This window comes from Lentinus tigrinus (assembly GCF_003813185.1).
Source record: "Lentinus tigrinus ALCF2SS1-7 unplaced genomic scaffold L226scaffold_1, whole genome shotgun sequence".
NCBI lineage: Eukaryota > Fungi > Basidiomycota > Agaricomycetes > Polyporales > Polyporaceae > Lentinus > Lentinus tigrinus.
In genome coordinates this window covers 1,607,042-1,620,351 of record NW_027137910.1, presented here as the reverse complement: position 1 = coordinate 1,620,351, position 13,310 = coordinate 1,607,042, and the positions used below count along the sequence as shown (strand labels likewise).

Sequence of the window (13,310 nt, the reverse complement as noted above, 5' to 3'; positions counted from 1 at the left end):
CTACTACTACTGTACAACTCGTAGTACACGCACAAGCAGCGATTAGTACACCATCGTACACGAGGTCCGACGCTTCAAAGTTCCATGCAAGTCCGACGTGACGCCATTCAAGACGAGACGATCTGGAGCGTGTAGCTCTTGCTGTGGCTGGTGCCTGTGAAGACGGTCTCCTGCGTGGTTCCGCTCGGGGTGGCGTCGCTCGAGAATGACGTCGAGCCGGAGACAGCGAGGAGCAAGTTGCTGCCCGAAGTGACCTTAAAAGCGAAGTTAATTAATGGTGATAATATCTAATGAGAGGGGCTCACAGCAGAGAACTTGGTCGCGCTGACACCGCTACCGCAGGTGAGCTGGCCGCTGGAAACACCACAGTTGCCCTTCGACGTCGACATCGTGAAGCTGCTGCTGGTGCCAGAGAAGGTGTAGGTCGCAAGGGTCTGCACGGACCAGGTTCCGCCAGTGAGAAGACCGCCGGTGGTGCTGGCGTGGATCGTGCCTTTGCTGGGCAGACTACCGGAGCCACCAGTGGGAGAGCTACCGCCCTGTATGATAACGCGTCAGTGTCCTGTGTGATGCCATAGCTGCTTCAAACTCACAGAGGTGGTCGTGGAGGTGCCTCCGGACTTGGGCGGGTACTTGATGCCGCTCGAGCCGCAGGAACCCTTCGACGGCGCATCTAGTAGAACTGCGTTAGTATCTTGGCGCGCAGCCAACTTGCGCGAGACGTACCAATGGCGACGAAGTCGCCGTCAATGACGGAGCCCTTCAAGTTGAAGTACCACTCGATAGCATTGAGGGAGCTGCCGTCGCAGTTCAGCGCGGGCGTGACACCCGATGCGGACTTCAGGGCGTTGGTGAGAGTGGTGAGCGTGTACGTCTTGCTGCTGTCGGGCGTGATGCCAGCGTCGGCGAGCCACTCATAGGTGGGCAAGGTCTTGAACAGCTTAACGACGGTCTGGAAGAACGCGACTGCCTCGGCGCCCTTTGCGCTTCCCGACGGCAGGCAGGAGGTCTTGAGGGTGCTATAGCAGGTTCCGTGGGTGCTCCATTCGTGCTGGCGCGCTCCCAGGTGAGGATGCCATGTTGCGCGTATGGGTGCAAACAGTGCTCACCTCCCAGAATTGCTCGTTCTGGCCATTGATGTCGACCCAGAACTCCTTCATGTAGGACAGGGTGTCGCTCGCGCCTTGGTTAGTCAAGAGCTGGAGAACGAACAATGAGTATGGCATTGATATGGACGCTTGAGGAAGAAGAGACGTACGTCGGCGATGTCGGTGTAATCGCGCGATGAATCACAGTTCTCAGTGAACGTGCCATCGCAGCTATAAGCTCAGAGGTAAGGATGTGCAGAGGGGATGCTTCAGAGGAATACTGACTTGTCGGGCCAGAGACCTGGGAAACATCAGATAAGATAAGACGTCTGACGATCCTCCAGCATCGACGTCAACGTACCGTGGATGGTCCAGCTGTTTGACGGACCAGTCGAGGGGTCGGTGTCCCAAAACTGGGTCTGGAGGAGAAGACCCTATGCACAGCAGCATCAGCAACCCTTCCTACTCTCCGCAACGACGGCACACGCACTCCCGGCGACTCGAAGCAGCAGAGATCCGTCTGCTTGGTCGTGTTGTGGCAGGAAGCGGAGCCGCTGGTCGAGCATCCCGAGCTGATGCGCTTGCTGAACAGGTTCATAGCGTCGACAGGGGAGGTGAGCGACGGCGTCGCGATCGCGGAGCCCGCGAGGGCTCCCAAAGCCAGAGTAGCAGCAAGCATCCTGAGGAGCACGGGGAGTGGAGGGTGCAGCTAGCAGCAGGGACCGCGGGGTGGACTGTGGAGGCAGCTGCAGGAACAAATTCGATGGAGTGAGCTGCAGCTCTTATACGCCTTCGCCATGGAAGCAGCCGTGACATGTCAATTAAAAGGAGGAAGGTGTTCCGAAGCTTCGCGCGAAGTGCCCTGGGTGGATACCGGCGAATCACCATCTGTTCAGATACAAACGCGCTCGGGCAACATGGTGAGGGCAGCGATATGCTTCCACGCGAGCGGAGACCATATGCATCCGTGCGCGATTCGGAAAGGAGGGCACACCGGAGTGGGCGAGACGAGCAAGATAGGACGTCTGCACTGCATGCTGCGAATGTGGCGTCCAAGAATAACGAGGTTGTTGCCAGAGGCATGTTGTTGCCCCGCTGGGCGTGTTGGGAACATCGTGCGTGGAGCATCACATGTGCACATATGGATCGTTCTTTGCGTCGCAGTTCGGCGGAGTAACAATCATCTCGGGTCCGAGAAGGATTAGCGCATGTGCAGCTGTCAGGAACTGCATGTTGGAGAGATAAATGGGCACCTGTGAGTAGAACGTTGCTGCTAGGTATTAGCAACGTGGGTAGGCAAGAAACGGAAGACAGGCCGAAGCCGCCACAGCTGGCGTGGTGGGCTGGGCAGTGAACAGCACCAAGCGGGACCACATGGACGATCCCTGATATGGATCACAACCCCGACTAACACATGTTTCTGCTTCTCCGCAGTGTGCATGCTTCCGTCTCCAGTCTCACCGCCATACTTCATTCTGCGAGTTGACACTTTTTGGAGCGACGCCGGTCAGAGTACCTGAGCGATGTCAATGAGGAGTCTGCATCCGCGGCGCTAACGAAGGGCGAGCTGAAAATATCGTCCAAGTCGTAATTAGATCGTCAGTACATTCGCACACTACGTGCAGCTCCAGCTGCAGACTACCTAAATCCCTAACTCTCGGTGGTAGCGGATCCCACGGAATCACCTTCCGCTCGCGCGGATAAGCTTCATGAGGGCATCTATCCTCGTACGCCACCCATCTGCGTACAGGAACCCGATTAAACCGCTGATGAAGTCCCTGGATAAAGCCGAGGTGAGCTCACGCGGCCCACCAAGCATGACGCAGATGATGAAGCGGGAGCGCTTACCAGCTCTGCGTAACGGAGCGCACAGGGTAGTCGAGGACTGCAGGGATCGTCGTCTGGATTGCCCACCCCCATCGGTCCACCACAATCGCCTTCGTGTTCGTGAGCGCGCGCAAGCCCTCGGGGCCACCTGCGTGGGCGGCACCATCAGACGCTGCTATACCTGTCAATCACGGTCGTTGCAACTCACCGAACCGCCCATAGCCACTAGCCTTGGTGCCTCCGAATGGCAGATCTTGACTAATGCACACCTGTGTCAGTCATCGGCCGATGGTAGCATGCATTGTACGCACTTGAGCTGGTTGGTATGTTAGCTCGACTGATATTGAGGTTACAAGGACGTCACTCACATAGAACACCCCGAAGTCGTTGACCGCGACCATACCGCAGTGGAGACGCTTGGCCACCTTGAGACACTCGTCTCGTACAGGTCCGAAGATACTGGCGCCGAGCCCATACCGCGTGCTGTTCGCGATCTCGATAGCCTGCTCGACCGTCTCATACTTAATGATCAGACCGATAGGCGCAAAGACTAGGAGAATGGTAAGCCCTGTGTTGAATTGGACGATACCGGAACCACTCACGCTCCGATTGTGCGATAGCGGAATCCGGGTTCACGTCACCAAGAAGAGTAGGCTTGAAGTACGATCCCCTCTCGAGGTACGGGTGCGTCCAAGGCTCACCACCAACGGTCAAAGTTGCACCCTGAGTAACTGCTTCCTGGATGGCATGCTGAAGACCGGGGAATCGGTCACCAGCTATCATGGCACCAACATCCGCGACGGGCGCAACGCCATCACCAGGGCTCTTCAGTGAGTGACCAGGACGGAGCTTGTCCGCGCGCTCGGTGAAGAGCTCAAATAGCTCGTCGTATTGAGACTCGTGCACAAGTATACGTTCAATGCCTATGCAGTTCTGACCTGCATTCTGGCTATAACGAGCCGTAAGTAGGCGTACCCCAGGGGTCAATTTGCAAGAGGTACGTACTATACGCCGCGCATGAGTAGGCTGATGTACTTATGCAGGTCAGTCGAAGGGAGGATGATAGCAGGATCTTTGCCTCCGAGTTCGAGTGTCACAGGCGTGAGGTACTCGGTAGCCGCTTGCGCAACCTATGAAGGAAGATCAACACCGTTCTGGGAAGACAGCACACGCGAACTCACAATACGTCCTACGCGTTCAGAACCGATGAAGGTAATGTGCCGGATGAAGGGTGACTTCGTCAATGCCTCTGCATCTTCAGGGTAACAGCAGACGAGCTATTGAGGCTTGAACAGATACTCCACAAGCAAATAACTGGATTGCATACCTGGACCAAATCCTCGGAGTGGCCGCAAGCCTTCAGACACTCCCTAATCGCCTGAACGAACCAAGATGTCGACCAGACGACGTGCTCAGAGCACTTGATAACAACGCTATTTCCGGAGAACAGAGCAGCCATGATAGGGGACCAAGCATTGTGCAGAGCTGACCAAGCGTGTAAAAGAGAGGCACCCGATGAAAGAGATGTCACTCACGATAATTCCAAGAGACAATTGCCGACACGACACCCAACGGCTCGTAATACACGTAGGACGACTTGTAAAACATCAAAAGGTTGTTGTACCGCTTTTCCGGGGACAAGACGCGCTCGCCATGGTTGATGAGGTAGTCCAATTTCGCGCAAGTGGTGATAATTTCGCCGAGCGCGGCGTCAAGCACTACGCGACACGCGGCGAACGCGTGAGTGGACGCGTCTGCGGGTGAAGCGTAGCCACGTACTTGTCTTTCCCGTATCCCGACACGCAACCTTCGCGCACGTCTCCTGGTTTTCCACGAGCCATTTCTTTAGACTCCTCATGACGCGCCTGCGGTCATGGAACGAAGTCTTTGCCCATTCTGGTTGGGCTTGGTATGCCTCAGCAATTTTCTTCGTGATGTCTTGTGGTGAATCAGCAAGCATGGTATCCAAATGGTATGCCGTAGCGGGGTCGTAAGCAGTGATGTACTTCCGGCCTTCGAGGGGTATCGCAGGGAGCAGGCCGTCCGTGCTAAGGTGTGCCTCGAGGGAGGGTTCGGGCAGCTTCTGCGCTGTCCATGTTTCTTTAATTTGCTACGTGTTAGACGCGCCTCGTCAGCTCGCGAGCACCTAGCAACGCAGAGAATGACACGCACGGGTGGGGGTGCGAGTCTGAAGAAGATGGCGCGGTTGAGAAGAGACTGGTATCTGTTTACGACAAGCCAGATGCCGAGCGCGAAGCAGATGGTGAGGAGCCACACGGGGTCGATGATTCCGCCCTCGTCGTCGTAGTCATAGTCCACGTCGTGATAGGACATGGTGTCGCGGGGGTGCACACGCGTGCGCGGAGAGGAGAAGCTGCAGCGTCGGCGAACGGGGCGAGCTGGTTCAGAAAGCAACCGCCCGGGACAATCGACTTGGTGAGCCCAATTGTCGCACGACTGCTATTGCTCGCGTGGCCGCGCTGTTGTGCCCTATTTGTTCCGGGTGGCTGAATCGCGATTGGGTCGCTACAGCGCCTCGACGTCATCTGGATTCTGCTCTGCGAATGTGCCATTTGCGGCAGCTCAGCTCAGCTCAGCTCTCCTCCCTTCAACCACCATCCTCGCTATCTCCCATTACTACCCGCCATGTCCAGCAGGGAGCCCTTGTGGTACTGTCATGAGGCGAGTATGTCTCCGCTTTCTGGTCGTACGCTGCTGAGCAATGTCCTAGTGTCATGCGGAGATGAGGCCGCTGATGGTGCGTTCCCGCGTAGGCTGCCTCGCCCTCATTCCGTGTAGTTGACTGTCTTCCAGGTTCCGGATCCGCACTGTGCGTCATGTAACGGAACGTTTGTCGAGAAGGTAGGTTGCACCATAGCGCGTCCATCCAGGATCCAAATCCAACCACTCCGGCGATACAGATAGAGAACCCCGCGGATGATCCCCGAGAGTTCCAGGTGGCTGAGGGTGGTCAGTGGGACGACGGTCCATTGCCAGGAGACATGGGTCCTTTCCTAGGTGCGACGGTCTTACGTTTGCTCGCTCCCCGCATTGCCGACCGTGTCACAGCCGGACTTCGCACTATACTCGGAGGTGTTCCTCCCACTCCTTCCGCCACACAAACAGCGAGCACAGGCGAGCCTTCATCTGGCACTCAAGCTAGGAGAACAACGAGCGAAGGAGCGACAACATCCAACCCAACCCAGGTACATACTACGGTACGTCTCAGTGCTCACATGCCCTGATCCCATCGTCTCATCGTGGTGCATTAGGGAGGCAACAGCGCGTTCACAATCCGCATCGAGCGTTCTAGTACTCCGGGAGGCCAGACACGAACCTTTGTTTATGGGAACAGTCCTCGTACTCGTGATTCCGCCGACGGTGTACCGAGACTGTCCGAGTAAGATTCACTCTGTCACCACAATGACCAGGCCCTGACATCCGCTATGCTAGCTTCGCCCCGCCACGGAATGTTGATGGAACCCAGCAGGGCTCACCGAATATCACAGGGCCCTTACTCGCCCAATACCTACTCACGCTGATGGGGCCAGGACGCGGGGGAGATCCCTTTGCGGAGCTGTTAGGTGGTGTGTTTGGACCTGGAGCCACGCCTGGTGCTGGCGGATCTGAACCTGGGAGATGGGGTGACTACGTTTTCAACCAGGAAGGTGTGTCCGTTCGCCACTGGCGACGCAGGGCCGCTTGCTCACAGCAGTGGGTAGCTCTGGATCAGATCATCTCTCAGATCATGGAGAACAGCAATGCACATCAGCCAGTCCCCGCCACAGACGAAGTAATTGAGAAGTTGCCACGAGAAGTTCTGGAACAAGGATGTACGTATGCACTTCCTCATACCCATGTTGCTTTCGTGCTCACATGAATTCAGCGCCTCTACTGGAGAAGGACTGTGCGGTGTGCAAGGATCAATTCGCGCTGGGGACAGAGGACCCGGACGAACAAGTTGTGATCACACTTCCGTGCCAGCACCCCTTCCACGAGCCTTGCATCCTCCCGTGGCTGAAAACAAGCGGTACATGTCCTGTGTGCAGGTTGGTTATCATGATTACCGGATACGCGCTCCTGGTTCCTGATATCGGATATCATAGATACCAGTTGGTCCCTCAACCCGGCTCGCAAGCCCCTGGATCGGGTCCCCCGCCGTCAGGTTCCAACCGATCCAATAGTTCTCCATCTGGCGGCGCTGGCGGAAGCGGAGGCGCTACGGGCATCTTGTCGAATGTTTTACATCTGTTCTCTGGCCACCACGGCAGCGGTGCCTCAAGTAGCAGTGCTGCAGGCAGTGGCGGGAGTGGCAGCGGCAGCACCGCTGCCAACCAGGCCCCACAGCAGGAATCTAACACTGCGGCGTCAACCCAGCAATCGTCATCCCAACGAGATCCCCCCCATGACTTCCCCGGAGGCTGGGCAGATCAAGTAGACTGAAATTCGCATATTCCCGGATGTGTTCTGTTGCCCTCATACTATTCTATGCACGGCGTCGGACATCGCGTACCGTACATGTCTCCATAGCATTCTCGTTTGTATCCCTTGGTTTGTGGATTGTAGTCTGCCCGTGACACTGAGTGCAGTGTCGTGTCGTGTCTTATGATGTATTGTACTGGACGCGTGGTAGTCTGGATATCGAGTTGTTGCGGCGGAAGGGCATGGCGAGCGCTTGGCACGATTCACGTCCACCTGATTGACGCGTCGCGGGAACGATCGAGGGAGCGCGTCTGCAGTGACGCGCGACCGCTGCCCAAGGTGCGTCATGGACCTCCCTCTGGTATATAAAGCAGTTCTTATACCCGTCCGCCCATGTTTCCTTTCCGCCCACTCTCTCGCAGTCTCGTTAGCTGTCCTAGACACTCAGCCATCCGCCAGTTTGCCTCGTCAGTGCGCTGCAGCATGCCGTCCAACGATCCCCAAGCCACGAACGCCTCCGGCCTTACCGCACAAGAGACGAAGGGCCTTCGCGAACGTAAGCCTGAGCCCCACGAGGAGAAGATCCTCCAAGGCATCAAAGAGGCATGTATTTGCTCTGCTGCTGTGCAATCGTCCTGGAATTCATCTGTTTGCCATTATTGTAGCTGTACACCTCCAAGCCGACGGACGTAAGTCATTTTGGCTGACTGGAGACCACATGAGTCCATCAAAAGGTTGAATCGTAGCGCACGTACGAGATATATGCGCCCGAGGCGGTCTTCCATGACCCCATCGGCATCGCTGAGGGCATAAAATCTATCCGCGCTCAGTTCAATGGCCTTGCGAAGGTGAGTAAAACGCATATATCCACTTATGAAACTGCTCGCCGTTAAACGAAATCGACCTGCAGTTATTCCCGCGTGCGGACATTCCCTCCTTCCGCCTTCTTGAGAACCCGCCTTCCGTGCCGAAGAGCAAGATCCTCATCGACCAAGACGTCGCCTACTACCGCGACCCCAAGGGCGAGCCGACCAAGGTACGTCTGATCTCCCTACAAGAAGCACGAACTTGACCTGTTACGTCGTACAGATCGTGAACTCGCTCCTTACTCTTGAAACGAACGACAAGCACCAAATTGTCCGTCATACCGAGGAGTGGGATCATCGTCGCGAGACTGACCGGGAGGACGGTTTCTTCGGGATGCTCAACGAGCAGAGGAAGAAGTTCACCGCTGGTTTCACCGGCCTCTTCGTTGGCCAGGAGCCTCCGAAGAAGAACTCATGATTTGGCGGACAAAAGTTCCTGTGTCAAATAGCGTTTGTCTCGTCTTCTTGTAGCTGTATCCTGCATTGTACTAGTAGACTGGCCAGACGGTCATAATTAATAGCAAGCAACATCAGTGAGATATAGTACATGTGCATATCGGGTGTTAATCTGGTCAGAACCCGAACCACCCCTTCGCAGTCTGCTGAGTAGCCAGCCTCTTGGCCTGCAACGGGGGTTCATTAGAAAGACCCCCTGTGATCGGACAGTTTGTTCTACGCACCTGCGCCACCATATTCTTGCTTTCTTGCCCTAAACTGTCCAAGCTCTGCTGTAGGTCGCCGAGCATCTCGCTGTTTGGCAGTCAGCGTACGGACTTCATCAGTAGCCATGGAACATACCCCCTCTCTGCGATCGCTGATCCAAGGCGGTTGTAGAGATCTCCAACACCGGCCGACATACCCGCTGCCGTGGTAGATGCCGCCGTCTCAGTACTCCTCCCCGCTGGACGGGCAGGCTTGCTTAGGGGTTGAGGGATAGGTCTGTCCGGGCCAGCGACTACCGAATGGTACTCGTCAGTGCTAGCGATGGGTAATACTACTAACGAAACTCACGGAGTATATCGATCTGGTCCCCCGCGCTGGTTATGCTCAACGAACCCAGGTAGCCCAGGACAGATCCCATCATGGACGCCGGCCCGAGCGAGACAGGCTGGGGTTGCGCGGGGACCGCTCCGTGGCCGTATGCGAGGTTGACGAATGGAGGGAAAAACAACCCAGCGCGCCGGGTGGTGAAGAGTGTGTGTAGTTCGGTGCTTGATATGAGACGCGTTGACGAACCAGGAGGCACTGGGAAGTTGGTATGTACGATGTAGTCGCCGGAATCGTCCGTCTTTGGCGGGCTGGAGTCTGCGTCAGTGCTGTGTAGCTGCGTTTGGGTGCAGTATTACTTACTCGGAAAGGGAGAGACCTATCGGGTGGAGCTCGAGCGTGGTGATTTGCTCGAGGTGCGGGAGCGAGTATATGAGCCCCAACCCGAGGCTCGTGTACGCAACCAGTGCGTACGAGTCTAAAAGTCGCAGTCAATACGAGTTTGCATTTAGAAGGCTTAAAGGCAAGAATGAATAAATATACACACCGATATGCCCCACGACCTCGACCTGCACAACGGTGCCCACTTTGCTGCCCCATTCTGTCCTCGCAACTCGTTCGCCGTTGACGTTCAGCGTGCATCGGACGCCCTTGGCACCTGCTGACACCCAGACGCACTGGCTGGAAGAGTCTGCGGTGTGCCCCGGCTGCAGAACAGAGGTAAGACCCTTCCTGTCTGCCCGAAGCGGATAGCCTTTCTTCGCATCGAGGACGAAGGAGCCTCCGGAGATCGGATGGGCAGCACCTTCGGACGCTCCAGGGTGCGCATCGATGGACCAGGTACTCTGCGCGCCGTACCTGAGGGTGTAGATCGTTGTTTGTCCGGAGTCAGCAGTGCAGAGGAGCCGCATCTGGACTTCAGGATCTAGGGACAGCAAACCGTCAATCAATTGAGAAGCGTAACGAAGTCATGATACCTACCCGCAGCCAAATTACAGCAAGCCCATGTGAGCTGTTGAATGGGCTCAGACTCCGAGTGTCGATGCAAGAAGCTCGAGCCCCCATGAGGACGCGAGGTGCTCCGGAGCAGGACACGAGGCCCGCGCATGTCGATGATGAGCAACAGCCCTGACGCATACGCAACAGCGAGGAACCCCACGTCCGAGAGTGCGCAGCTAGTGACCGGCCCCCGCGTCGAGCCCGGCTTGATGGCGAACGCCGGGCTATATCGCAGACCCTTGCGCGCTCGGAGGTGCGACAGGGAAACTAGCTCCTCGTCCGGGAGGGACTGCGGTCCAAAGCTCGCGGCATCGGCGGGCACGTCCAGCCTATGCAAAACCACTGCTCCACTTCGCAGGACGGTGACGCACTCGAGCGACTCTGGGGCGAAGTGGACCGCTTCGATGCGCTGCTTGGCAAGCCTCGGGTCGAAGTCCGTGTTCCCAGCTAGGCCTAGGGAGGGATCGATGAGGATTGGTGCCAGTTCGATGGTTAGCCGGGGAATCGGAGATGGATAGCTGGTTGCCATTGGGGCTTCAGGGCTAGTCCCGTTCAGCAACTGAGAACTTAGATCCAGGAAATGGATGGATAAATCCCGGAGGTACGAGATAAGAACCCTGTGTGGTTGTTGCTGCGGCAAGTCGTCAGCACTTTATGCATGGACGGTGGGTTAAGCATATCACCAACCTTGGTATACTTCGCAAGTCCTTCAGAGTCTTCTATCCAAGCAAGGCCGCCCTTCACTGGGAAGGCAACTTCTCCCTCAATGGGCGCCAGCTTGTCCATGACGAGCGAGTCATACGCATGCTTGTCAAGCTTGACAATGTATTCCCCACCCACGTTCCAGAGGAACGGCGGTAACCTCACGGGTGATGGATCGTCTGACATTGACATGGACTGCAATGTCATCTCCAGTTCGTTTGCCAGAGCATCATCGGGCTCGGGTTCGTCTCCTTGCGGAACGGGAGACCTGGGGGTATCCGTTGAGGATGCTGCAGGTCTAGGAAACTCCAGAAACGCCGGGGGCGGGAATTCGAACGCTTCGCACACCCGAGCGTCCGGCGCATCGGTCTCCGAGACGATGAGAATCGCACTGGGGTCGTATGTCCCGGAGAAATGAGGGCTTGAGCGCGGGAAGAGCAAGAAATCTTGCACGGTACCTGCCGCGCCATATGTGTGCACGTTTTTCACGGATAGCGAGGCACAGATGGCCGCACGGGTCTCAGGATACAGGAAAGGCATCGTCGGTTGGCCCTTTGGAGACGTAGGTGTGGGAGGCGCTGGCGGTTGAAGAGGTGGGAGGAGAAGGGTCGTGACACAAGGAGGTGAGTCAAGGGTAATCCCACCAAGGACCGTCAGGGCTGTATCTCCACCTCGAGGATCGGAGGAATTGGGGAACCCGCTCCACGCGAGCTTGAAAATGGGTTCTCGGGGCGGCTCAGGCGGTTGCTGATTGGCGGCAGCTATGAGGGATTCAAGCTTAGCTGTATCGACTGCGCTCAAGTCTTCTCCCCCAGGACTGTCGATCGTTCTCAACATGAGTGGCTTGTCTTCATCTTCGAGAGACCAGAAACCGATGGTGCCGTCCACGTAGCCCACAGCGACCAGATGACCTGATGGGTGGACGGCCAGTGTCGTGACCTGCAGGTGACGGGGATGGAGGATATCCTGACAGGACCAATTTGTGGTCAGTATATCATCGCCAACCATGCATTGTCGACGGGTATACCTTAGCATGATAGCCACTTCCTCCAGGGGCTCCGGGAGGGAGAGTCAACACAAACTTTCGGACCGGCTTCTGCTCTTTCTAGGATAATTCCGTCAGCTCTTGTCAGCAGTGTGGTAAGGCGGCGTCCTACGAGATCCAGGAGAGCGACGCCGCCTATGCATAACGTCAGTCAACATGTCTAGAGAATACTAATCCACCTGACCTTCGTAGGCCACAAAAAGCAAGTTCAGATCACGAGGATGAATGAGGGTGTCGATGACCATGTCTCTGCTAACGGGTTAATACGGGCAATGATGACGTCGTAAACAGATACCTACAGCGGTGTCTCTGACAGACTGTTTGCCAGAGACATCTCCTCGCGCATCTTCCACAGGTTGGGTATTGAATATTGTGATATACGGAGACATAGCAAGTCGTATGTTTTGATCTCTCCATTGGCTAAAGCGACGAAAGCCTGCGGGCGGTTTCAATCATGTGCAAATGCTGCAGCAATTCCGTGAACGAACGTGGGTATGTGAAGGCGACGTAACCAGAGCACTGTCAATGTACGTCAAACATCACTTCACAGCAAACACTGTATTGTGTATACTTCACAGGGCGTCCGAAACCTGTGATCCTCTGGAGTTTTGGTCGTCCCTCGTTGGCCAGATCGAAGACATGCAGCCGATTCTGTTCATCTGCATCATAGAACCTCCGTAAGCCACAGCAGGGGGGTCCATGCAGGATGTAACCGTACCAATGGCCAGCAACTTGAATGCGGAAGCAGCAAACTGCAGAAATTTGATGCGCAGACCAGGAGGGTCAAGCCTGAGCTCACACTCGACACCTGGCGACCCATACAGATATATACGCCCGCTGGCAGTGCCTAGATCCATGTACGTTAGTATGGCAATCTATTGAGTGGGTAGCGGGTAAGCACTACATACCGATCGCGAACAGCCCAGACGTGGGTTCTGTGGCGACAGTGGTGATGTCAAGATGACGATGGATCGTCCTTAAGAGACCAGCTTGCCAGTCTACAGCGTGAGCTACATCAAAAGAAAGATCTGGCAGAGCCTTGACCGCTTGTGAAGTGAACATATCGCTGGAGAGGCGGCGTCGCGCAGCCTAGACAAGCTGAGAGTTGCTCCTGTCTGTTATGATATGGAGAGGTCGTGTCCGGAAATTAGTCGTGAGGCCAAGTAGAAGAGATCGATAGGCTCAAGGAGTCTTGGATGGCATGGATCAGATGCCGCGCGCAAGCCCGGTTATGAGCGACCTCCAGTAGTAGCTGACAGAATCGCGTTTGTGGCGGCGCGCTTAGCCTCCTCCCCGACACGCGTCACAGTACCCCGCACTTGCCTTTCTCGGCTCACCGGGTTCCTCCGGGTCTGCGAGCCTCGCTCCGAATCG

At 56.2% G+C, this 13,310-nt stretch overlaps 5 protein-coding genes across 5 annotated transcripts; 2 read left to right on the top strand and 3 right to left on the bottom strand.

The window, feature by feature from the left end:
* Positions 1-37: 37 nt before the first annotated feature.
* Positions 38-1,873, bottom strand: L226DRAFT_18169 (ribonuclease T2). Its single transcript, XM_067672708.1, has 9 exons — positions 1,579-1,873; positions 1,450-1,522; positions 1,374-1,389; positions 1,259-1,319; positions 1,110-1,199; positions 727-1,051; positions 594-673; positions 306-539; positions 38-254 (listed from the first exon to the last, which is right to left on the bottom strand). Exons 1-9 carry the CDS (start codon positions 1,765-1,767, stop codon positions 108-110), a joined length of 1,215 nt encoding a protein of 404 aa, XP_067542741.1. The 5' UTR covers positions 1,768-1,873; the 3' UTR covers positions 38-107.
* A 776-nt stretch (positions 1,874-2,649) lies between these two features.
* L226DRAFT_528364 (meiotic sister-chromatid recombination aldehyde dehydrogenase) lies at positions 2,650-5,339 on the bottom strand. Its single transcript, XM_067679342.1, has 12 exons — positions 5,088-5,339; positions 4,695-5,025; positions 4,451-4,633; positions 4,243-4,400; positions 4,097-4,192; positions 3,921-4,045; positions 3,518-3,864; positions 3,284-3,465; positions 3,259-3,263; positions 3,124-3,173; positions 2,937-3,063; positions 2,650-2,866 (listed from the first exon to the last, which is right to left on the bottom strand). The coding sequence occupies exons 1-12, from the start codon at positions 5,247-5,249 to the stop codon at positions 2,770-2,772; spliced, it is 1,863 nt and encodes a 620-aa protein (XP_067542740.1). The 5' UTR covers positions 5,250-5,339; the 3' UTR covers positions 2,650-2,769.
* Positions 5,340-5,468: 129 nt separating this feature from the next.
* On the top strand, positions 5,469-7,439 carry L226DRAFT_17999 (uncharacterized protein). Its single transcript, XM_067672703.1, has 9 exons — positions 5,469-5,597; positions 5,647-5,673; positions 5,730-5,777; positions 5,837-6,133; positions 6,188-6,315; positions 6,369-6,583; positions 6,638-6,748; positions 6,802-6,964; positions 7,022-7,439. Exons 1-9 carry the CDS (start codon positions 5,562-5,564, stop codon positions 7,356-7,358), a joined length of 1,362 nt encoding a protein of 453 aa, XP_067542739.1. The 5' UTR covers positions 5,469-5,561; the 3' UTR covers positions 7,359-7,439.
* Positions 7,440-7,820: 381 nt separating this feature from the next.
* L226DRAFT_564773 (uncharacterized protein) lies at positions 7,821-8,621 on the top strand (the record flags this gene model as incomplete). Its single annotated transcript, XM_067683690.1, has 5 exons — positions 7,821-7,961; positions 8,003-8,026; positions 8,084-8,185; positions 8,248-8,373; positions 8,427-8,621. The coding sequence occupies 5 exons, from the start codon at positions 7,821-7,823 to the stop codon at positions 8,619-8,621; spliced, it is 588 nt and encodes a 195-aa protein (XP_067542738.1).
* A 76-nt stretch (positions 8,622-8,697) lies between these two features.
* On the bottom strand, positions 8,698-13,202 carry L226DRAFT_475586 (uncharacterized protein). The gene is made up of 16 exons (XM_067676677.1): positions 12,845-13,202; positions 12,655-12,783; positions 12,508-12,595; positions 12,425-12,455; positions 12,236-12,372; positions 12,121-12,185; positions 12,049-12,071; positions 11,919-11,996; positions 10,877-11,857; positions 10,172-10,820; positions 9,738-10,115; positions 9,554-9,668; positions 9,215-9,501; positions 9,002-9,158; positions 8,884-8,953; positions 8,698-8,826 (listed from the first exon to the last, which is right to left on the bottom strand). Exons 1-16 carry the CDS (start codon positions 12,996-12,998, stop codon positions 8,776-8,778), a joined length of 3,393 nt encoding a protein of 1,130 aa, XP_067542737.1. The 5' UTR covers positions 12,999-13,202; the 3' UTR covers positions 8,698-8,775.
* Between the last annotated feature and the right edge of the window lie 108 nt (positions 13,203-13,310).

Excerpts from the sequence above, each read along its gene's own strand:
- L226DRAFT_18169 (XM_067672708.1), bottom strand. The coding sequence starts at position 1,767 with ATGCTTGCTGCTACTCTGGCTTTGGGAGCCCTCGCGGGCTCCGCGATC. Across the intron at positions 1,523-1,578 it reads GCTGCTTCGAGTCGCCGGGA|GGTCTTCTCCTCCAGACCCA; the intron begins GTGCGTGTGCCG and ends TGCTGTGCATAG. Across the intron at positions 255-305 it reads GCGCGACCAAGTTCTCTGCT|GTCACTTCGGGCAGCAACTT; the intron begins GTGAGCCCCTCT and ends TTCGCTTTTAAG.
- L226DRAFT_528364 (XM_067679342.1), bottom strand. The coding sequence starts at position 5,249 with ATGTCCTATCACGACGTGGACTATGACTACGACGACGAGGGCGGAATC. Across the intron at positions 3,466-3,517 it reads CGCTATCGCACAATCGGAGC|TCTTTGCGCCTATCGGTCTG; the intron begins GTGAGTGGTTCC and ends CCATTCTCCTAG. Across the intron at positions 3,064-3,123 it reads TAGTGGCTATGGGCGGTTCG|GTGGCCCCGAGGGCTTGCGC; the intron begins GTGAGTTGCAAC and ends CCGCCCACGCAG.
- L226DRAFT_17999 (XM_067672703.1), top strand. The coding sequence starts at position 5,562 with ATGTCCAGCAGGGAGCCCTTGTGGTACTGTCATGAG. Across the intron at positions 5,674-5,729 it reads CGGAGATGAGGCCGCTGATG|GTTCCGGATCCGCACTGTGC; the intron begins GTGCGTTCCCGC and ends ACTGTCTTCCAG. Across the intron at positions 6,134-6,187 it reads CAACCCAGGTACATACTACG|GGAGGCAACAGCGCGTTCAC; the intron begins GTACGTCTCAGT and ends GTGGTGCATTAG.
- L226DRAFT_475586 (XM_067676677.1), bottom strand. The coding sequence starts at position 12,998 with ATGTTCACTTCACAAGCGGTCAAGGCTCTGCCAGATCTTTCTTTTGAT. Across the intron at positions 12,456-12,507 it reads GGTTTCGGACGCCCTGTGAA|TGCTCTGGTTACGTCGCCTT; the intron begins GTATACACAATA and ends GTACATTGACAG. Across the intron at positions 8,827-8,883 it reads GCAAGAATATGGTGGCGCAG|GCCAAGAGGCTGGCTACTCA; the intron begins GTGCGTAGAACA and ends CCCCCGTTGCAG.